General features: G+C 45.5%; 1 protein-coding gene across 1 annotated transcript; it reads right to left on the bottom strand.

The window, feature by feature from the left end:
- Positions 1-414: 414 nt before the first annotated feature.
- On the bottom strand, positions 415-22,839 carry SLC35B4 (solute carrier family 35 member B4). The gene is made up of 10 exons (XM_077264441.1): positions 22,238-22,839; positions 20,550-20,663; positions 20,368-20,470; positions 11,493-11,542; positions 9,163-9,244; positions 8,472-8,532; positions 7,080-7,189; positions 4,594-4,669; positions 4,032-4,107; positions 415-2,854 (listed from the first exon to the last, which is right to left on the bottom strand). Exons 1-10 carry the CDS (start codon positions 22,312-22,314, stop codon positions 2,608-2,610), a joined length of 996 nt encoding a protein of 331 aa, XP_077120556.1. The 5' UTR covers positions 22,315-22,839; the 3' UTR covers positions 415-2,607.
- Between the last annotated feature and the right edge of the window lie 591 nt (positions 22,840-23,430).

Here is a 23,430-nt window from a genome sequence, read left to right as displayed (position 1 = left end):
TTATGCTGCCCAAAATACGGGTTGAAGGGTATGTGTCTTTCTGAAACGCTGTGGTATTTCAGAGGCAACAGTTTGAAAAACTTGCTGGGAGCTATAGGGAGAGACCAGTTTCTCCCCACCGCCCTTCAGTTTGACAGGTCTCTCCTTTGTGTATGTAAGGAGAGACCTGTCAATCAACTCAAGCGGTGCAAGGAGAAATCGACCAGAGGAAGCACCAGACTAGTCTGGTCTCTCTCCGGTCAGGCTCGTCATACTATATATTCTCTGAATCGCCAGGTTGTTTAAGAGTAAAACATACCTTGCCGCAGTCATCAAGCCAGGTCTGATTCATGCTGCCCCTAGTTCGGTCAGCGTTAATCTAGTGCCAAGGTCCCTTTAAATGGCTACTGAACTTAAAAACGACCACAGGTCAATAGTTTGTAAGACACATTTGTTTTAATACTGATGGACCCTGAATCTGCAGCTTATAAAAGAAAGTTAGGTAGTATTGTTCATAAACACATTGTAAGACATCTTCTCACAGCCACGACAGACTGAATGAGATCAGCTTTATGTCATCCATACAATGGTACAAAAGTATGGATTCAAAAGCTGCAATGACCTAAAATTATCTGCTGCTCTTCACAAATATGTATGTAAAGCAATGTGGAGAAAAAAAAAAGTAGTAAAGACTATTGGGGCGATTTCCGGTCATTACCCCCTGTCAAGCCTAAAATTAAGGCTTACACACAATAGATTTTATTGTGACCATATAAAGTATACCTGTTTTGTAGTAATCCAGTGTGCACAGACATCAAACTTTAAAGCACCACTCCAGGGGAGGTTGTTGTTTTTTCGGCGCTGGAGTGGTGCTTCTAATCTAAGGTCCCTGCCTGCAGTATGATACTTACCCGCCGGGTGTCTTCACCTTTTATCAGCGCTGCTCTGGTCAAGCGGCACTATCTTGTGACTGCAGCTTCTGACTGGCCAGAAGTCAGTAGTAATAGTCACAAGCTCTCACTGCAAGTCTATGACAGCCAGAACGAGGTATTGAAAAGTGACACTGGAGCAATCCAGCAGGTCACAAACTGCTGGAGACTGAAGAAAGTGCCAGCGATAGGTGAAGACGGTGGCTGGTAAATATGATAGTAGGGGCAAGGACTCTAGATTAAAAGCACCACTTCAGCGGTAAAATACATAAAAAAAACAGCTGAAGTGGTGCTTTGAAGCGGATGAATATAAATCTGGAAGTGCAATATGGGAACATTGGCGCACGACTAAGAGTATAAGGACATGCCCCCATACACTAATGTATAGTAATATCATGAGTTTCAGTAGTAAAACTGATCTGACAGATTCCCCATAACTTCTTTACAATATGAAGACAAGATGGACATGAGGTTTAGAGTCTGTATACTTGACTGACAATTTAAAAGTAAGCTCAGCAATGCCTTCCTAATCTAGCACAATTCCAGAAACCCAGAACTATATATGTATATCAGTTAGATAAAACTGAATGATGAGGGCTTTAACTTTCAGGAATCAGACCACACAAAGTCACTGTCCATAAAAAAGACCTGGAGATACAGAAACAGCCGAGTGAGCACCACCAGTCAGCTCTGCAAAATAATAGGGACCTGGGGTCCCAGCTTCACAGTATGTCTAATATGATACATGATGTAAAAATCTCTTATTATAAATCACATCACAGAAGTCTACATTACCAATATACCAATAATATACCGTACTCCAAAACACAACTTTTTGTGACCTGAAATGAAAAAAGTTCTGTAAGTACAGCTAGTACATGTACATGACAAGAGTAACACTTACAGGACTTAACCCAAGATTTTACAACATTTGTGATGGTCACCATTGCAGTAATAAAGTCCCTTACAACATTCACCACCACTCTGACCACTGCAGCCAATCGTTTACCCTCTACTGGATGTCTCCAAGGCCAGCTCGCAATTCAAACTGTAAGAAATGCTTTTCATTCTATATTTTAGAATATTCCAAAACTTTTTGTAAATTTCTGAAAACCCCTTTAAGGTTTTAAAAAAAAACCTCACAATGTCAGAATGCGAAACGACCAGTAATCCTAGTCCTACACCGAGCAGGGAAGGAACTGGTGTAATTTCCAGACATCTCAAAGTTATACTAATTCAGCTTACATCTGCTACTGTGAAACATACAATACGAGGATTTAGTAAAAAGCTACTAACAAGAATTGTGTAAGGCTGGTTAGAAACGGTCACTGTGTCTGTGCTTCACTGATCATTAGCCTCCACCCATACAAAAACACTAATAAAACGGAAATTTAAAAAGTAATATCTTTTGATACAATGAATCTATTTTTCTTGCTGTGTAATCTATTATTTTTCCTCACTTCCTTTTCAATCCTGTAGCATGTAACATTTGGTTGCATTTTATATCTACAATGTTACTGAGCGAGTCATAAAAACCATAATTGAAATTGACCTAGCAGTCACTTATTACCTAATACCTTATCACTTGTATTATAAAAATTGTAACGTTCATTACAAAGTTCAATGGAAGGAATATAAATAGTGCTGCACCCCCGTGAAAATTTAGGGAAACAACATTTTGCATCAAGTATAAGAACTTCTAGTCCTTCTTGGCCTCCTTTTTGTCCTTGCCAGGAGCAGTCTTTATGGTGTTCCACACTTCGGTGTACAGCAATGTACCCAGAAAAACTAGAAAGGTGCCAATCCAGTGCCAGGCAGTAAAAGGGTTCTTGAAGTACAGAATGGAGAAGATGAGACTTAGGAATTTTCGCAACGTGACAACTAGGGTGACAGTTAAAGACGGACACTCTGTTGTGAGAATGAATACTCCACGGATGCATACATATCTTGAGAAATGTGTTAAGGCAAACTGAGTAACAGCAAGTCAACAGACTAGTAGAGCCTCTACTATATAAGAGAAGAAGAACTTACAAGAAGAGAGAGTTTGACACGAGACCATTACATAGCTGGAACCTTAAAGAGTAACCGTTGTTTTAATTTTTCTTGCATAAATCAATAGTACACATAAAAATAAGAAAAAAAGAAAAAACGCTGCACTCACTGTAGTCGGTAGTCTTCTTTATTGCGACATACAATTATGCATCTTCACGGCACGGGGGAGTGTGAATAGAAAAGGACGTGTGAGGCGTTTCGCGCTAGGTAGTTGCGCTTCTACGGGTGACCCGTAGAAGCGCAACTACCTAGCGCGAAACGGCCGTCGTCCCGCCTCACACGTCCTTTTCTATTCACACTCCCCCGTGCCGTGAAGATGCATAATTGTATGTCGCAATAAAGAAGACTACCGACTAACAGTGAGTGCAGCGTTTTTTCTTTTTTTCTTATTTTGTACTCAGGACTTGCCACTGCATTTCTACGCTAGCACCACTGTTTTTAAACGTCTAAGGGTATGTAACCTGCAAAGAAACTCCGAAGCTGAGTTGTGCCACTTCACTTTTATCTATTCATAAAAATAAGAAAGATATTAGAGGAATTTGTTTATTTCTCCTCCTGGACTGCTCTATCATTGCTAATTCACAGGTAATCTCTGAATATAGACACTTCTGTTACTGAGCTAAATGACAATTGGTGCTCATAAACTTTTATGTAGAACAGTAACTGGCAATTCAGCAGAAGGTGCAACAGACTGTCTGTGTCTGCCTCTATAGAATTTTAAATGCACAAGCACCATCTTATTAAATGGGAAAATATGTCTTCATTGAATATAGATTTTTCCCATGAATGGAAAGTGAATGATCAATCCAGGAGGAGAAAGAAGCACATTTTTCTGATAAGATACATTAGAAAGTTGCCTATTTTATTGTGTACTATTTATGAAATAAAAATGTACATGGTGGTTACTCGAAGTTTTTCACCATGCAGGTATGATGAATACGGCATGTCATATCTATTTAACAGTATAATGTACAGAAACCTTTTGCAGGGGCAATGTCCATCTGCCTACCAGACCCTGCTGTCATCTCTGTCATGAACTGTATAACAGCTGGAAAATCAAGGGAAGGATACTGAGTGATCACATTCATGAGAAGATAAAACCACATGATCGGCATCTGGATTCCCAGTGGAGGCAGCTGCAATGGTTCTGTAATGCAAGGAACATGTACTGTTCAGCTTTAATTTATACTGCATGCTTAGTATTCACAGTTATAATATATACACGCATTATTCACATCAAGGAGATGCAAGTTAGTATTGCATGTGTAGAAAGCCAAGAAATTAAAAACATTCAAGAAAGTCAAAATTTGCACAACATATTAAAACTTCACACTATTTAAAGGGGTTTTACAGGACTAATGTATTTTATTTTTATATTTTTTACTATGTAGTACAGCAGTGGGGAGTAGGTCTCTACTATACAAACAGAACAAAATCTCACTACGCAACCATCCGACATCCATCATATTTTTTCTCCCTATACTCCAGCCTAAGTATGTAATAATTACAATTACTCGGGAAATATTTCTACTGTACTCTGCTTTGAGACATTTTGAGAACTTTCTTTTTCTTTTAAGAAATCTAGGAAGAGACGGATCAAATTCACAATGGTCCTCATTTGGTAGATACTCACCGCTTCGTGTGAACATCACTGCATGGTTATAAATGTCAGGAGCAAGAAGCAGGAATCCTGGCAGTGGCAATGCATGCTGAGGGGGAAAAGGACAACCAGGAACACGCTTAATAATTGAGCTCCAATTCTAAGGAACCACATAATGGTCATGGCCACATGGGTTACAGACACTTACCAGTTACATGATATTTACACAACTTGAAGCATTTTCTTCTCTTTCACTAGATTTCCCCGTGCAAAATAATACCAGCCAATACTCACTTCCGAGGTTTATGTTGTTCCAGCAATGGTCTCAATCAGTGGCTGCTTCATTCACTCACTTCCTTCAACCAAAACAGACATCCAGAACCAGTCAGAGAGCAGCTGCAACTTTTCTGGATTAGTTAATCGAAAGGAAGTCAGAGTGAACTGGACGCTGATTGCCTAAAGACTTCGCTGGAACTAGCTCGGAGGCGAGTAAAGGCTGTTCTTATTTTACATGGAGGAAGCATAGTGATTAAGAGCAGAGGACAACCCCCTTAAAGAGAACCTTTTAGCAGAATTTTGCATTATGAAGTAAAGACATGGCTGAAATGGCGCTATTATAATGATTAAACGAACACCTTTAGGGAAGGAATCCGATCTCTGGTTATTGTTTAACCAGCCTCTAAAGTTTTATTTTCTAATGACGTATCCTGCAAATCGTGCGGAATGGGAGTAGGGTCTTCTTCTGCTCCTCTGCTTGCCTCCAGTATGTCTGTCTATGACAGGTCACCCAATGACCTGCCTCCTTTTTGAGACTCCATGCCACAGTCATTAGGGTGGGCGGCACATGTCCGGTGTGATTCGACAGACGGTCTTAAGGTCTTCAATATAATGGCACCGATGTGGTGCATGCGCAAATCGAGAGTTTGGCTTAATGAAGAGGCCTTTGAGTCGAGAGCTCAATCTGTGCATGTGCCACCATTGGCGACATTTTATTGAAGACCTAAAGACCATCTGTGGAATAACACTGCGCACGTGCCGCCCACCCCAATGACGGTGGCGGCACAGAGTTGCAGAAAGGAGGTAGGTCACTGAATAATCAGTGATCTGTGAGACACACACCAGGCAAGTGGAGGAGCAGAAGACTACCCTATCCACAGTCCTGCCCTAATGCACAGAAGACCTCACTAGAAGAAAACTTTAAACAATAACTGGAGCTCGGATTCCTTCACCAAAGGTATCAGATTAATCAGCATAATAGAGCCATTATGGCCATGCCTTTACTTTATAGTGCTAAATCTTGCTGACAGGCGCTATTTCAAAGTTTATTTTGCAGTAATCCAGATTTTGTGCTCACAGGACATCTATTTTTTGCTTACATTGTAACCTATAGTAATTGTATGGCTTCATTTTGTTTTGTTTTGTTTACAGTAAATGAAAGTATAATGTTTAAAATGCAAGCACTGCATCTCTTGCGTTTCTCTGATGCTTCATGGGAAAAGCTGCCTTTGCTATCAGCACAGGAAAGCACACTGTTTGGGCCAGGAGCCCAGCCATGTTGCTGGCCTGAACTATCAATCATCAGGAGTGTCCCGCCCCTTGCAAACAGGAAGCCAAGAAGGGGCGGAGCAGTGCGCTTCTGAATTTCGAAGAGGTAGATATCCCTTTAAGCTCCAAATGCAGGTAGGAGCTCCCGAGTCACAAAGATACAATCGACAATGGGTTGTAGCTCGGTGACAGATTTTCCCAAACTGCCCAGGGCTGTTCTTAAATCGTAGCTTAGCAGTCAATAACATAGACAACCCTAGCTGATATGAGTGGTTATTATTGTACATTTTGGGTGTGATTTATTTGCTGTATTCTGAAGTTCTTCAAATTTCTGCCTTGTGAAGTGTTCAGGTTTTTTTTGTCACTATAATATTAAAAAAGCTCATATTTTTAAGAAACAGAAATAAGAAGAACGGTATTTTACCAATATCAATGCACAGCCCAAATAGGCATTTTTAATGTGAGCTGAAGGGATTATTAAGTCATTCTTTTGACAACAATTAGCTCAATTAAAAGGGGCTAAAAATTAATGAACAATCCCTTCCTAAAGTGCTCCAAATAAAATGAGAGCAAAACATCCATCCCGAATGGCGCAGTTCGAATGAAGTTGATCCTGTGTCTCCCAGCGCTCACATTACGTCACATGAGCACTGCAGCCATCCGCAGTTTGTAATTGTCGAAAATGTGTCCCCGCGCAGTCATGTGACATTGATATGTCACATGAGCGCTGCATCCTAACAGCGACTGCTGGTAGGAGGAAATCTGTCAGATGGAACTCCACTCGACGGAAGGCTGGTGGGCTGCAACACTCATATGGCACAAGGTAATGAAATCACCCGGAAACACAGCACCAATATCACTGGAACGCTGTCGATCTGGGAGTAGTGTATGTCTTTCTATCACATTTGGGACACTAACATTTAAAAGGGGTTGTACAGTAGTGGACAACAACATTAAGATGTTCCACGTCTTACATTGTAAAACAAGGCTTCTTTAGAATGTTTCCCATATTCCTTATAAAGCGTTTCCTGAAATATTCCCATTCTGGCAGACAGCAAAAGAGCAAAGGTCAGAGCAGCAATACCTGTGAAAAACAACAGAAGCACATTCAATAACACATGATCCTAAGATTTAAGTAACAACATGTTTGATCCCAACAGTCCTAATGACATTCTGCTTTAAGAAACTTAGTGTGTTTAATGTGACATCAATGGCAGTTGTATTGCTTCAATTTACTGTTCTTTCACTTCATTCCATTTTAACATGTCAGGAGTAAAAGAGAGACTTCCCAGACACATGCGACATGTTCCTAATGTAAACGATGCAGTAAAATGGTCACACCAGTGGGATTCAATAAGAAAACAGAACACAAAACGTATGCAATGCCCCAAGCCTATCCCTGTATTTTGATATCTCCCTTATCAACAATTAAAGGGAATCTGTCACCCCAAAATTTGCCTATAAGCTAAGGCCACCGGTATCAGGGGCGTATCTACAGCATTCTGTAATGCTGTAGATAAGCCCCCGATGTAACCTGAAAGAGAAGAAAAACAAGTTAGATTATACTCACCCAGGGGCGGTCCCGCTGCAGTCCGGTCCGATGGGTGTCGCGGTCTGGCTCCTCGCATCTTCATACAATGACGTCCTCTTCTTTGCTTCCTGCCGCGGCTCCTGCACAGGCGTACTTTATCTGCCCTGTTGAGGGCAGAGCAAAGTACTGCAATGCGCAGGTGCACTCTCTGACCTTTCCCGACGCCTGCGCACTGCAGCACTTTGCTCTGCCCTCAACAGGGCAGATAAAGTACGCCTGCACAGGAGCCGCGGCAGGACGACAAGAAGAGGACATAATAGTATGAAGATAGGAGGTGCCGGACCTGAACTGCGACGCCCATCGGACCGGACCACACCGGGACCGCCCTAGGGTGAGTATAATCTAACCTCTTTTTCTCATCTTTCAGGTTACATCGGGGGCTTATCTACAGCATTACAGAATACTGTAGATAAGCCCCTGATGCCGGTGGCCTTAGCTTATAGGCGAATTTTGGGGTGACAGATTCCCTTTAAATAAATTGTGCACTACCTATTAATAATGTAGTACTTTAGTACTGGTGCAGGAGCGCTGCAGTGCTCTAGAATCTTTCCCCAGTACACTGTGCATCAATAGAAAAGTAGTGGAAAGTGTTTATTAGGGAATCACTCTGGACAACTCTGAATCCACATCCACTATGGAAAAATGTGATGTTGTCAAGCAGAATGTATGTTGTGGGCCTTCACCAATCAGACATTTATAGCACATCCGGGGGATATGCCATAAATGTCTACGATAGTAAAACCTCCTAAAATGTCTGACTACAAAAAGCACACACCTAAAAGCCACCATAGAAAACTTGTTGAACCATCTTCTTCAATGGATGTTGAATGGGAAGCCTTAAATAGAGAAAGAGAGTGAATTATTTGCAAATTATATGGCTTCCTATACATACCTAGAAATAGTACATCTCATTATGGTTTTACTACAGAACCCCCACTGATATCGAGAGTGGTCATGATTGGAAACCATGTTTCAGCAGACAAGTGACCAAGCTTTTTAGATTATTAGTGTCCTTGCAATACAATTTTATGCAGGAGATGTATTTAGTGTGAACTATGGAATCAGATTCTTAAGTTTCGGTCCTTGCCCCAAAGGTTTGATTGGGAAAAGATATGCAAGGCTTCAGCACAAAGCTGTATAACAGAAGTGAAACTCTTTAGCGGACAGGAGACCTGGCATGTTGAGAACTTTGCTAATAGATCTGCTGTTGGGGCAAAGTCGGGATCCCTCTATACACAACAGATGGCCTGCCATAATGTTTAGGACTGCACTTGGTCCATGTAAAAAAGCCTAAATAAATTAGGTGACAATCCAAGAGAACAATTATATATAGATCTTCTGTGACAAATTATTAGACAAATGTTTGTCCATACGATATGCCAGCTGTTTATTCTTGGATTTTTTTTTTTTTTTTCTTTTTAAATAGTCCACAATAGATTTGATAGATAAATAAATATGAAGTTTACCACTTGCTTTGCAGACATCAAAGTGCAAATGAAGATTCCCAGAGAGACCAAAACAATGGACAAGTACTTGGAAGCACTATACCTGAAAAGTTAAATTGTAAAATGATCATATAAAACACTATGTCAGAACAGAAAACTGATAGCACATGGAGAAAAATGACACCTTCCCTAGCCGTCGCAATCTAAAGAGAAAAATGTGCACCCTTCTCAAATTATAGCCCCCTGGAAAAGGATATGTTGAGAAAAGCTCCTGTTGTATATAATGTACCCCAATCACCAGACGATGCCAAAGCAGGGTTTTGTTTTTAATTTTAGTTTGTAAGCAGAGGTATCCTGCAGAAATGTATATCACACAATGTATATTTTTTGTATGCCTACATGGTGTTTTCCTAACTTACAAGTCAGATGGCCATGAGCAATTTTAATGGCAGAAAAAGGTGCTCTAAAGGTACCTTCATACTGAGCAACTTTACAACGAGAATGACAACGATCCGTGACGTTGCAGCGTCCTGGATAGCGATCTCGTTGTGTCTGACACGCAGCAGCGATCTGGATCCCGCTGTGATATCGCTGGTCGGAGCTAGAAGTCCAGAACTTTATTTGGTCGTCAGATCGGCATTTATCGTCGTGTTTGACAGCAAAAGCAACGATGCCAGCAATGTTAAACATGGAGCTAACGATCTGTGAGAACGATGAGTCACCGTTACGTCACTGGATCGCTCCTGCATCGTTGTGGAGCTGCTGTTGACATCTCTACAGCGACCTAAACAGCGATGTTGCAGCGATCGGCTTGTTGTCTATATCGCTGCAGCGTCGCTGAGTGTGACGGTACCTTTAGACTTGTAAAAATGCTTTGTACTAACAAGGAGTTGTAATGTCTTCAAGGAAATTCCAAATAAAACTATAAAGGGAACCCGTGAGCAGATACATGCCACCAGAACCACAGACAGCACGCATGAGAGTCCAGTTCTATTATTTCAGATATGTATGTTTTACTGTGAAATGCTGCGTCCTCGCGCCTAAGAGGACTGGTCACAGAGGCATGTCCTGGCAGGACAGGTCTCTCCCATACACACAGACAACAAGAGATCAGCCAATCCAAGAGAGCGGGGCAGGGAGAAGCCGTCAGGGACACCTCTGTGACTAGTCAGCCTAGTCACCTTGTTCCTGGCTTTTCAGCGTAAAATATGTCTGAAGTGAAAGACACAGTCTCTGATCCATGCTGTAAGTGTTTCGGCCACAAAGAATTTGCTAACATGGGAACCTGTCACCAGGGAATTAACTTATTCAACGCTTATCAGCCCTTTCACAGATCATGTGTATACCCCTAGCTCCACCGCAGATCAAAGACAATACCTTATATAATTCTCCCATGCCTGTGCTAATCACCACAGTCCGGTACAATGACGGGCTGTACTCAGCGCCTCCTCTCACCTACAGGCGATCTTCCTGCTTTGCTGGACATTATTCCCCCCAATCTCAGGCCTGTGCAGTTGAAGCAGAGATTCTGCACACATGATACGCTCTACCGTGAGGAAAATGATGACCCGGAAGTGAAGCTGAAGCATTACAGGACTTTGTTCGGCCCTGAGCAGAGCGTGCCTGCACAGGCCTGAGATTTTCAGCACAGGGTGAATGATATAGAGGTCTTCCACATCCATCAAAGCAGGTAGGGCAGCTATTGCGGGAATAGGGAACGTACTGTGCGCATGCCCTACTGTCCGACAAGACCACGGTGATTACCAGATGGCGCCAGAGAAATATTGAAGATATTTTCTTTGATTTGCAGGGAGCTGGGGGCTTGTACACGTGCTGGACTTGTGTGTAAGAGGGATAGGTGGTGATTTAGTTTAAGGACTAATGATAATAAAAATTGTAATTTCTTGGCACCAGTCTAGTAATGCAAATGAGCAGACTTCAGTTGAAGTCTCTTGTAGGAAGTTCCCCATGCTTCTCTGCTCTGCCCAAGTCAGTTTGCCATGATACACAGCACAGTGAGTTAGTTGACTAGTATGGTGCTGATGAGTGCTCAGTGCAGGACTGTTGGGGACCCCTCATGTAGTCCAGCATAGAGTCCTCATCAGAAACCGCTTGTGTCTGTACTAATACTGTATGCACTGAGCGCTGTTTACGTGTAGAGTAAGTGGTAAGGAGGGATTTCCTAAAGGAATGCCTCCATGCAGGTGCCATGGGGAAGGGTTCAGTCTCGCAGTAGCCATCTCAAATGCTGTCTGGCTGAACGTAGTGAAAAATTACTGCAGGATGCCTTTTGAGGTTTTTTTTTCCTGTATATACTACTATCAAGAGTGATAGATATAACACAATCTTACCTCTTATGAAGAATTATTATACCCAAGATCATATTTGCAATCAATGATCCCTAGAAAATAAATAGCAACATTATGAAGTCAGGACTCATGATACATATGTAAGCGTTCTAAATTCCATACAACTCCACTGCCTAGTATTAAAGGGAGTCTGTTATCCCTCCCGCCCCCCCGGGACGTATATGACCTATTAATATGGGCATGCAGGTAATAGAAATGTTACACTAGTCCTACCTGTATACCTCAAAGCTGCGGTCTTGTTGTTGAGAAATCTTGTATTCTTTCCTTATGCTAAGGATTTCTTCCAGGCTCCGGGGTGTGCTGTGTCTGGGAGAAAACTCTACCTCCTGTCTATCATACCACCCCCCTCTAATCAGTGTCACAGTGTCCTTTGATGTGTAATGGTGGCCCTGGAATCCCACGCCTGCAATGGCGTGAATATACAGTGCCTATTCTGCCCTTCTATGGGCACTGGCTTCAGCGTTTTTCTGCGCAGGCGAATCACTGCTACTTCCGTTGCAGTGACCACCGGTGTGTGCAGCGATAAGGTGCTCTCGCCACCATGCATACATGGGTGACAGGGGCATCAGAAACGGCATGGTTCCTAACTATGAAGGAAGGGAGGAAGGAAGTGGGGAGAGCAGCTTATTGCCGAGCACGCAGGCGCAGAAGAACTCTGAAGTCAATACCCATAGTAGGGCGGAATAAGTACAGTATAATCGTGCTACTGCACAGCGCAGTCACGGGACTCCGGGGCCACAATTACACATCACAGAAAACTGACGCTGATGGTATGAGGGTGGTACGCAAACGAAGATAGGAGGCAGAGATTTCTTCCAAGCACTTCACGCCCAAGTGTCTGGAAGAAATCATTAGCGTACAGAAAGAAAATACACAAATATGAGGCATATAGTTTAACATTTCTATCACCTGTATGCCCATATTAATAGGTTATATACATCCCAGGGAGTGACAGATTCCCTCTAAAGGGAATCTGTCATCTGATTCATGTTGCCTAAACCATGAGCAGCATGAATCAGAGCCTGGCAGCACAATTGCAGCCAGTTATATTTTTCTCAAACTTCCGTGGTTTCAGAATAAGAATACTTTCAAAGGTCAAGCAACTATAGAGGTAGACTGGACCAGTTGGTGCTACCCGACTGACTTTTCTCCACTCCACGTGATTAACAGGTCTATCCCTTGTGTATACACAAGAAAGATCGGTCAGTCATCTGCAGTGGCACTGGGAAGAGCCAGCAACGCTGGACTAGTCTCGTCTCTGGTTATGGTCCCTGGACGGATCCTCTAAATACATTTGCTCTAAAATGCTGGACTGTGTGAGAGACTATACCTGGCTGCAATTGCGTTGCCAAGCTCCGACTCATGTTGCCCCTGGTTTAGGCAGCATGAATCAGACGACAGGTTCCCTTTAAATTGATGCAGATTTACGATATACTAAGTTTATTATAGATATGCTTCCAAAGCAGAGTTCTTGTGGACAGTTTTGATCAGCTGTATAAAACCAAATAAAATTTCTAGATAAAGCCTGTCAAGTCTGTGCACTCAATGGAAAATCCATAGAGCTCATAGTACACACAGGCAACATTGTGTCAAAAAAAAATCTGGTGCTGTCAAAGTACAAAGCCAGGTCTATGAGCTATAGGAGTGATGTTGTTACAAAAAAGGAGATTTTTGTTTACTTACCGTAAAATCTTTTTCTCCGAGCCAATCATTGGGGGACACAGACCGTGGGTGTTATGCTGCTGCCACTAGGAGGACACTAAGTGATACAAAGAAAGTTAGCTCCTCCCCTGCAGTATACACCCTCCTGCTGGCCCTCAGCTAACCAGTTCGGTGCAAAAAGCAGTAGGAGATCAGTAACAACATATTAGCTTACAGCATGTCATATTATATATGAGAGTATAGCATATCGGATTGTAAAAAACAAGCATAAGCCAATACTAGGGTGGGAGCTGTGTCCCCCAATGATTGGCTCGGAGAAAAAGATTTTACGGTAAGTAAACAAAAATCTCCTTTTCTCCTACGCCTCATTGGGGGACACAGACCGTGGGACGTACCAAAGCAGTCCCTGGGTGGGGACAACGTCAGATCAGGCTCTGTGTAACTGCTACTTACGAGTGCGCCACCGCGGCCTGCAGAGTCCGCCTACCCAGAGTCACATCTGTGGAAGTCTGGGAATTATAATGCTTCAAGGATGCATGCGGACTGGACGAATCCGCAAACGTGCAGGCGTGTCTTGTTGACGCCTGGTGCCTGGAACCCACGATAGACGGGGAGATAGGCTGTCATCTAACACGGAAGGACTACTGGATGGTGAAAGAATACACCAGGCTAAATGGCCGATGGAGACGGCCAAACCCTTCCTGTAAAAGTCAGGAAGCCTTCCTCTTACCGGTAGGAAACCCAAGATACAGTGTCCAACCTTCGGAAGGACGCCATCCTCAAGACATACCTACTTAGAGCACTTGCTCTGTCCGGAATATGGGGACCTCATTCCATTTTGTGGAGTGGTGCCCAAAGAGATGAGGGAGGAACTATGCCCTCATGACAGTAGTAATACAATACCACCTTGGAACTAGGGACAGGGAAGGCTTGAGGACAACCTGCCTTGAAGGAAATAAGAGAAAAAAATCTGAAAAGACCCGTTAGCACCGAAGACTCGTCAGAATGAGGATATCGCCGAGAGAAAAGGGGGCAACCTTCCCTAAGAGAATAGATCCCAGTGATCTAACGGTATGCAAAAGGGAAGAATTACATGTGAAAAACATCCTGCGAGGTGGTCCCTACTTGCAGTTTTGTTGCAGAAATACAGAAAGCTACCAGCTCCGCAAGCGAACTGACGTGGTCAGTACGGATTTCCGAGGATCACTGGGGCCCTTTCTGCTTCTGAAAAGCTTTCGGAAGTGGAAACTGGTACCACGGAATAACCGGAGCATGCAGTGCGAAGGCTCCTGGATCTCGAGGCCGAACAACCAACTCCAGTACACCGGCGATCAGTCAGGACGCCATCCGAGCTACAACTGTAGAGCTCCAGTGAAGGCGGGTCTGATGGAATACTTCCGGTGAAGTTCCCACTCACTTGAGGTGAAACCCTGACGGCTAAATATGTTCGCAGCCCAGAGTTCTACTTCTGGGATATGAACTGCCAAGATCACCGAGTGATAGATCTCGGCCCATGTGAGGTACTTTGGCCATGGTGCTTGAACGTGGGTACTCGCTAGATGATTGACGTATGACAGCCGTGGCGTTGTCCAATTGAATTCGGATGGGTTGACCCGCCATAAGGAGTGGACCTACTATAGGACTACCCTTGAGATCTCCAGAGCAATGATCGGGAGAAGAGGACTGGCATTGGAAGTTACTAGTAACCATGGAACCGGGAGAAAAAACTCCGGATGAAGAAGGAGCTCAGAGACTATCGTCTGAAAAGCTGCTTGACTTGCTGAAAACTAACGAAGCAAAGGAAACTGTTTCCATTGTCGTCTCCGTTTTTTTTTTTTTTTTTTTTTTTTGGAACCCTCCCAGTAAATTAAATGAAATGAGGGGGGGGAGTGAGCAAGAGCGCGAGCTCCCTGTTGAAAAAACCATGACCTTGTCTGGAGGGAGATTTACCACCCTTCTGGAAGAATACTGGATCATCCTCAAAAAAGGATATCTGCTGGGCTGGAAATGAGGAGTAGTCTAAGTCTAGCCACCAGCCCAGGTGAGAGGGTATCGCAAGTGATATAGACGACTTAGGGTAGTCCTGCAAGGGTGGGTAAACAGTCGGTCAAACAGGATAGGACGACCACGCCTCTAGGTGCAAGATGACAGCCACCATGACCCTTGCGAACACCCTGGATGCGGTAGCAAGGCCGAAGAACAAGGTCGTGACCTAAATGCTGTTCACGAATGGAAAAGCAAAAGGAATTTTTGAAGAGGTTAGGCATCCCGAATGTCGATGGATGCCCGAAATTGCACCTTTTTTGTTGAAGTAATGGCTGAGCGGATGAAACTCCATTCGAAGAAGAACCTTGTGAAAAGATTGTTAGAAGTTTGAGGTCCGGAATCGGTCCTACTTATCGTTCCACCTCTTAGTAACCAAGATCCCTTAGATCTAGACTGTCCTGGACAACCCTTTCATTGTTGGTCGGGGCTGCGGAAACGTACGATTGTTCGTTAGTCTCCCGCTCAAAAATATGATTGACCAGCTGAACTGTCTTCAGGAAAGGGATCAGGAAAGGGATACTGGTGTGAATCGAAGTAGTTAAGGGCTCTAGCATCCATGCGGCGGATAGGGAGATTAAAGGGCTGGACCCGTAGCTGCCAAACGGAACAAACCAGATGTGCTATTTGACAGATCGTGGCATTTTTAATTGAGGACATATCGGGCAGGGATACTGGTAGGTAAACCACAGGAGATTGTACCCGGTTAATCTGCCGAGTGGCAGAATGCGCCGCTGCTTCCAGCAGGTCATTGCAGAGTTAAAAATTAGGAGCCTCGATCCACCATCCTCTTAACAAGGAAGTGGAGAGGGAAATACGCCTACTTGCATCTTCTGTTAAATAGTGGTGATGCAGAGGGGGGTGCTCAGACGCCCGAAAAAAGGGATGCCTCTGTACATCCACAGAGTGCAAGTCTCCGGGTGGACAGGACAGGCTGTCTGGCGTTAGGCCTGGACCTTCGAGTGCCCGTCTGTTGATGGTGTGGGGAGACCGGCGCCCTTTAAAGTGCCTGTCGCCGTTAAAAATCAGACCAGGCATAGCGTCCCACGTAGAGGCTTCTGTCCAGTGAATCGCATATCCGGACTGGATGGCAAAAGCTCTACGAGGGAGTTTAGGCTGAGGGAACTAGTTACACTGGGATAAACTGGGATCAGCGGCAGAGGGCTCCTCATTTATGACCAGTTTCGGATTGGTCATGGTGTCCTCAAGACCAGGGAATACTGGTCGTGTGCCGTTAAGACCAGGGAAAACTGGTCGTGTGCCTTTAAGACCAGGGAATACTAGTCGTGTGCCTTTAAGACCAGGGAATACTGGTCGTCTGCCTTTAAGACCAGGGATTACTGGTCGAGTGGCTTTAAGACCAGAGAATGCTGGTCGTGTGCCTTTAAGACCAGGGAATACTGGTCGTGCGCCATTAAGACCAGGGAATACTGGTCGTGTGCCTTTAAAACCAGGGAAAACTGGACGTGTGCCTTTAAAACCCGGGAATTCTGGTCACGCGCCCTTAAGACCAGGGAATACTGGTCACGTGCCTGTAAGACCAGGGAATACTGGTCACGTGCCTTTAAGACCAGGGGATACTGGTCACGTACCCTTAAGACCAGGGGATACTGGTCACGTACCCTTAAGACCAGGGAATACTGGTCACGTGCCTTTAAGACCAGGGAATACTGGTCACGTGCCTTTAAGACCAGGAAATACTGGTCACGTGCCTTTAAGACCAGGAAATACTGGTCACGTGCCTTTAAGACCAGAGAATACTGGTCGTGTGACTTTAAGACCAGGAATACTGGTCATGCGGGTTAGGTAAAATCTCGCAGCGAGCGAGAAGCGCCAATTTAGGGGGCGGAGCTACAGGCACGACATGGGCGGAGCCTCGAAACTTCCATGATAGGCCCCAGCCGGGGCGTAAATTTCTGCAGCCGGCGTCAGCGTAAAAGTTAGGGGTGGTCACCCGTTGCTCGAGAAAATTGAGCGCTTCTGCGTCAGGCGCTAAGCGCCAGGAAAAAAGGCTAAGCCGCCTTGAGGCGACACAGTGCGCTTCTGTACTACACATCGGCCGAAGCCGGGAGCAAAATTTGTTAGCCGACTGGAGCGTTACCTCAGGGAGGTGGCCACAGGGAAGTCTGAGACTGCCTGTCAATATCCCGCTGCAGAAGCCCATTGCTGGCAGAATCCACTTACCAACGGTGCGCGTCCCGGCATGGAGCCGCCGCGGATGTCGGGTATTGCAGCGTGGACGGTGCAGGGATAGAGAGATAAACCTCAATCCATCATCCCTTTGTTAGGGAGGTGGAGAGGAACCGTCCGCCTCCTTGTCCGCTTTCACAGTGGTGGAGGAGGCTGCCCGGACCATGGAGGGGGGCTTCTGTACATCCACGAAGTTCAGCCCATCGGGACCATGAAAGCACCTCCGCTCCTGAAAAGGATTTCAACTGCGGCCTAGTCCGGCTGCAAAAGCCGGGGACTAAATTTATGGAGCCTGCCGGTGGAGCGCGTCGGCGGGCCGCGCGCCGAATGATTGCCGCTGGCGTACTGGCCAGTGGCACCCCCAGGACCGCATCTTCCAGGCAGGCAGCGTGAGGAAGCAAGGCCCCCGAGATCTGCAGGGCGCCTCTCGTCCCAGACGAGAAGCGCCGATCTAGGGGGGCGGGGTTACGGCCGTGGGAGGGATCTGCCCACTGCGGCCTACTCCAGCTGAAAAGCCGGGGACTAAATTTCCAGCCTGCATGGGGATGCGCGGCGGCCGCAACAGAGCGACGCTAACCGCCGCAGTTCCCGACCGCCGGCGCCTGTCCCCAGGGGCTCTGCCGCAAGTACTGCCGGCGCCTACCCCATAGAGGCCACTGCGGCCTACTCCGGCTGAAGAAGCCGGGGACTAAATTTATGGGCCCTGCCGACGATGTGCGGCGGCGGCCGCGACGGAGCGCCGCCGAGCACCGGTCGGCGGTGCCTCTCCCTGGGGACCCAGACTGCATCGCTGCCGCTGAGGGGGAGCAGGGGGGAGTCCCCAGAAGGTACTTACAGCCGCCATCCCGGATCTCACAGGTCTGCTGGGCGCTTCTGTGAGTCTGTAAGCTCAATCCATGCACCCTGGATGGGGATGGAGAGGCCCCTGATGCATCTCTGTAGCAGAGGGGGGCTGCGGCACAACATCCCCTCCGGACTGCCTACGTCTCCAAATTACATCGCTGTAATGCAGGGTCCTGGAGGGGGTTGGGGGAAATCGGGACCAAAAAAGGAACCGTTGCCCTGGCGCAAACTTTTTTCGTGCGCCATACGTCGCAGGAGAGGGACGGGGAGGTATACTCGCCGTGCTCGCCTGTTGTTGGTTCGGGGGAGAGCGGACCTTATGAAAAAAAGGACCCGTCGCCCCCTTCACTCCGTTAAATAAAAAATTAAAAATTTACATAAAATTAAAAAATCAAAAATTAAAACAAAGATGGGGTCTGGGAAAAAAGACCCAAGTGCCTCCTAAGACACTAAGCAAGAACTGGTTAGCTGAGGGCCAGCAGGAGGGTGTATACTGCAGGGGAGGAGCTAACTTTCTTTGTATCACTTAGTGTCCTCCTAGTGGCAGCAGCATAACACCCACGGTCTGTGTCCCCCAATGAGGCGTAGGAGAAATAGGTAACACTAAAGTACTAAGCACGCAAATGGAATTTGAAAACCTCATTAATGTAAAGTGGAATATATTTAGGGGAATTTGGTAAAATATTGGAGATAATAAAATCTGAAATATTCTCTATTTTTCCGCTGATTCTTTCCAGATTGCGCTCCTTTTTATATAAATGGTAAGATATGAAGCAATATCTGCATGTAATTCATAGTGAGTTTGCAAACAATTTAAAGGAAACTTGACATGTCCCCAAATACTATTAGGCTGCAGATATGGACAATCTGCAAGGTAATAGTGTTCTAAAGCAGTGCGGCTCTTGGGTGAAAAAGAACAATATTCCACCTATCCTACAGAGACTCAGCCATTGTACAGAGGTCAGTAAATGGACCGGGGTATGCTTAAAGCCAACACTCAGTGTATGGATACCGAAGACAAGAAATGTACCAGAACAATAATTATGAAATAATTACTTAAAAGATGAATTTGATACAAATATTAAAATATAAAAAAGATTCCAAAATTTACAAACACTTGTTTATATACAAACACTTTTATATGTTTTTAATATTTGTATAAAATAAAATTATCTTTTAAGTATTTATTTCATAATTATTGTCCTTTTTGTGTTTGGTATTGTTACAGTTGATAGTGCCCTATGGGACACATTACTCCAGCAGTGACTGAATCCGGGCTGGCACGCCTTTGACTGAAAGCTGGAGGCCGTCGGGAAGAATAAAGTTAATTTTCTCCCGGTAGCCATGTTTTCAGTGCAGCAGCTGGGCAGCTTTAGAAAACTAATGACCAGCAGATTAACCCTATATCAGCAAGTCAATAGTGTTTAGGGACACGATAGCGACTTTCTTGGCATAGAATGAATGATCAAATCAAAAACAGGAGCTCAGTGTACCATGGCGGGGCCAACCCTTCAAGTGCACCTTCCGCTAAATGTATAATAATAATTATTATTATTATTATTATTATTATATCTTCACACCCCCACCCTCTGCCTGTCCTTGGTTTGATCAGTGATTCTGTGCCAACAGAACCCCTTTAAAAGGAAACCTGTCATGTCCCTAAACGCTATTGATCCTGTGCATGCAGAAATGCAACTTTTATGTATTAAGAGTAGGATCCTTGCATGATATTCCCCAGGCAGTGTACAGTGGCCTTAAGGCCTGTTAGTCTAAAGCTGGCCAAATCCTCCGATTGCAGCCAACAGTCCAATGTCTATGGGACCTCCCAGCTGTCCCCCTTGGAGGGGCATAGATGAGGGTCTGGACAAGTGTCACAGGATGTGTGCATCATATTTATAAAGTAATCAATATATTTCTGCATCGTGTTAACACCAAACCCACTTGGATTTAGCCTTCACAGCACAGCCAACTAATCATTACTGTTGGGACATACAGGGCAGAGTGAAGGTGGAGCACGAGAAAGGCAGACTGCCATGACAGCAGTTTAATAACATCTTTTACATGGGGATATACCCCTCCCCAGAGACAACATTATCATACTGCCCCCACTTCTACTCACCGATCTAAATATCATGTGAAGTGGCATTGAGATATTGAGATTCAGTGCATAGTTATTCACCACGCTAACAGTAAAAAACATAGTCACCATGATCACGTAATACCTAAAAAAAAATAATAATATAGTGAATACACGCCTGACAAAAGGGTTACGACGCTCAATATACACAAAGTACAATATACCTAATTGGAATGGCCGGCCGCTTCCTTCCAAAATTTGCCTGGAAGATGAATCCTTCTATTGCTATAAGTAAGAACTGTGCAAACGTTACAATGTTTCCACATCCTGGAAACTTCCTGGAAATAAACAGATCGTTACACTCAATGGAATAGAACAGAAACCAGCAAAGACAAGGCCTGATCAGCCGTGCACCAATGTGGGAAAATAATCTCTGAAAGTCAAGTCCTTGTCACACAGTCGTTCCAATGTTATCTATTTTAAGAATTTAGCATTAATGGCATATTTACACTGAAGGCCCCCCAAGATAAGCCGAACAAAGCCAGAGCGACTAACTAGAACAGACTATTGTAGGTTTGCACCATGGGTTTTCCATCCTGTTAATTTTCAAGATTTTATTAAAGACATGTATAAAAAATGTACAACAGGATGGTGCAACAGAAGCCAATACAGCGGCATCCTGCTGCTATAGGTGTATAAACCTGCAGTCACTATGTCACCACAGCCTACCGAATTATACCATCAGTGTGCATCGCACCATGAGAAATACAGGGGAATCGTGACAGTGTGCGCATCACACCATCAGGAATACTGGGGAACCGTGACAGTGTGTGCATCACACCATCAGGAATACACAGGAATCGTGACAGTGTGCATCACACCATCAGGAATACAGGGGATCGTGACAGTGTGTGCATTGCACCATCAGGAATACAGGGGATCGTGACAGTGTGTGCATTGCACCATCAGGAATACAGGGGAACCGTGACAGTGTGAACATCGCACCATCAGGAATACACAGGAATCATGACAGTGTGAACATCGCACCATCAGGAATACAAAGGAATCGTGACAGTATGCGCATCACACCATCAGGAATACAGGGGAACCGTGACAGTGTGCGCATCGCACCATCAGGAATACACAGGAATCATGACGGTGTGCGCATCGCACCATCAGGAATACACAGGAATCGTGACAGTGTGCATCACATCATCAGGGATACACAGGAATCGTGACAGTGTGCGCATCACACCATCAGGAATACACAGGAATCGTGACAGTGTGCGCATCACACCATCAGGAATACACAGGAATCGTGACAGTGTGCATCACACCATCAGGAATTCCCAGTCATGATTTGCCAGTCTGCAGTCACAGTGACCGTGCTATAGAACATCTGCACTCTAGCACGATCTATGCAGTGTCTATACCATGTTACCATGGTTACCAGTTTATGCTCTTATTTTATTCCCGCTGCTCCTGCGTTTGCCATTTTGTTTTCATATGAAAACGCCCTTGTAAAGACCATAAAATTAGCACTAGATAAAAAAGGGCCATATACAGATGTAAATAAATAAATGAGCGAGCGCAGGACTCGGCAGGAATAACATAGGGGCATATAGCATTACACCGGCCACGCTGGGGACAGGGAGCTCTCCATGGATTACAGCCCAGTTACCGGGATGACTGCACCCGGTCATGTGGAAGCCATCAGCTATAGATGCCCAGACATCAGGCCAGCAGCAGCGTGACATTACACCGAGCACTGACAAAGATAGGCTTATGTCACGATTGTTGCAATATGCCGGAAGCAGTAACCGCAGCCCTATGTGCAGCCTGTCCTATCCTACACCGCGTGTCTGCGGATACCGCACCGACAATGAATGAGCGGCTGAATACTGCTCCTCACCTGGCCAAAAGTTCTAAGAACACCACATTACTGCAGCAGCCGGAGAACACCAGGCCCACGGCAAGAGCAGGGTGCATGGTGACCGGAACAACCCCGCCACCGGCTCCGGCGCTCCGCACACAACACTGCGGCTCTCTCTCGGCCGGCGTCTTGCTGAAATTGTAACAAGTAACCGGCCAAAATCAAAGCGACACGTCTGCCAAGAGCGCGCTGCCTTGTGGGAGCTGTAGTTCTTCAGCTACGAAGACGCCCTACTTTCTACAACAAAGAAAAATACAACTCCCGAGATGCACTGCGCATGCGTCTCACAGTGTGGTATGACAGCTGCCGTCCGGATAGGTCGTTTGGCTGTAGCTTAGGGAGACGAGAGCGAAATGCAAAACCCCCGGGGTGTGGAGGAGTCGGTTATTTCCAGGCACAGCTAGTTCTCGTCTCGGGTGGAAGCTGCCTCAGAATCAGACTGCATGGGGGTCAGATGTACAGAGCTCAGTATGCGGGTTACCAGGCAGGGGGGATAGCTGTGAGGCAGGTCATAGATGGCGTGCAGAGGTGGCTATAGCAGCCATGGTGCGGTATACAGGCATGGCATTGCCTCCAATAACACCGCAGTGCACACAAAATTGTGCCATAGCCGCCCACAGATGAAAAATGACAGAAAAAACATGCAAATAACATTTTCGTTCAGCGGGCACGTCAAAGCGACACACAGGGACGCATCCGCATACAACGAATGTCTCTGTGTGCACGATGTTAGGCTACGTTCACATTTGCGTTGTGCGCCGCAGCGTCGGCGCCGCAGCGCACAACGCAAACAAAAACGCGGCAAAACGCATGCACAACGCTGCGTTTTGCGCCGCATGCGTCCTTTTTTTCATTGATTTCGGACGCAGCAAAAATGCAACTTGCTGCGTCCTCTGCGCCCCGACGCGGGCGCCGCAGGGACGCATGCGGCGCCAAACGCAAGTGCACCGCATGTACATGCGCCCCCATGTTAAATATAGGGGCGCATGATGCATGCGGCGCCGCTGCGGCGCCCGACGCTGCGGCGAGGACCGCAAATGTGAACGTAGCCTTAACTATAGGTATGCAGGACGCATGCGGATCTTAGGCTGGTTTCACACTTGCGTGCGGGAGTGCTACGGAGGGCAGCGTTCCTCCAGAAGCTCCGCCTACTCCCTGCATTGCCCTGTGTA

Source organism: Ranitomeya variabilis, chromosome 5 (genome assembly GCF_051348905.1).
Source record: "Ranitomeya variabilis isolate aRanVar5 chromosome 5, aRanVar5.hap1, whole genome shotgun sequence".
Lineage (NCBI taxonomy): Eukaryota > Metazoa > Chordata > Amphibia > Anura > Dendrobatidae > Ranitomeya > Ranitomeya variabilis.
The sequence above is the reverse complement of the archived record's forward strand: the minus strand, read 5'-3'. Positions and strand labels throughout refer to the sequence as shown.

What these genes read in the sequence shown, in the direction of transcription:
- SLC35B4 (XM_077264441.1), bottom strand. Translation starts at nt 22,314, where the DNA reads ATGCACCCTGCTCTTGCCGTGGGCCTGGTGTTCTCCGGCTGCTGCAGT. An exon ending in TGATGTCTGCAAAGCAAGTG is followed by an intron (nt 8,533 to 9,162) that starts GTAAACTTCATA and finishes TCTCTATTTAAG; the next exon opens with GCTTCCCATTCAACATCCAT. An exon ending in TTTTCTATGGTGGCTTTTAG is followed by an intron (nt 7,190 to 8,471) that starts GTGTGTGCTTTT and finishes TGTTTTTCACAG; the next exon opens with GTATTGCTGCTCTGACCTTT.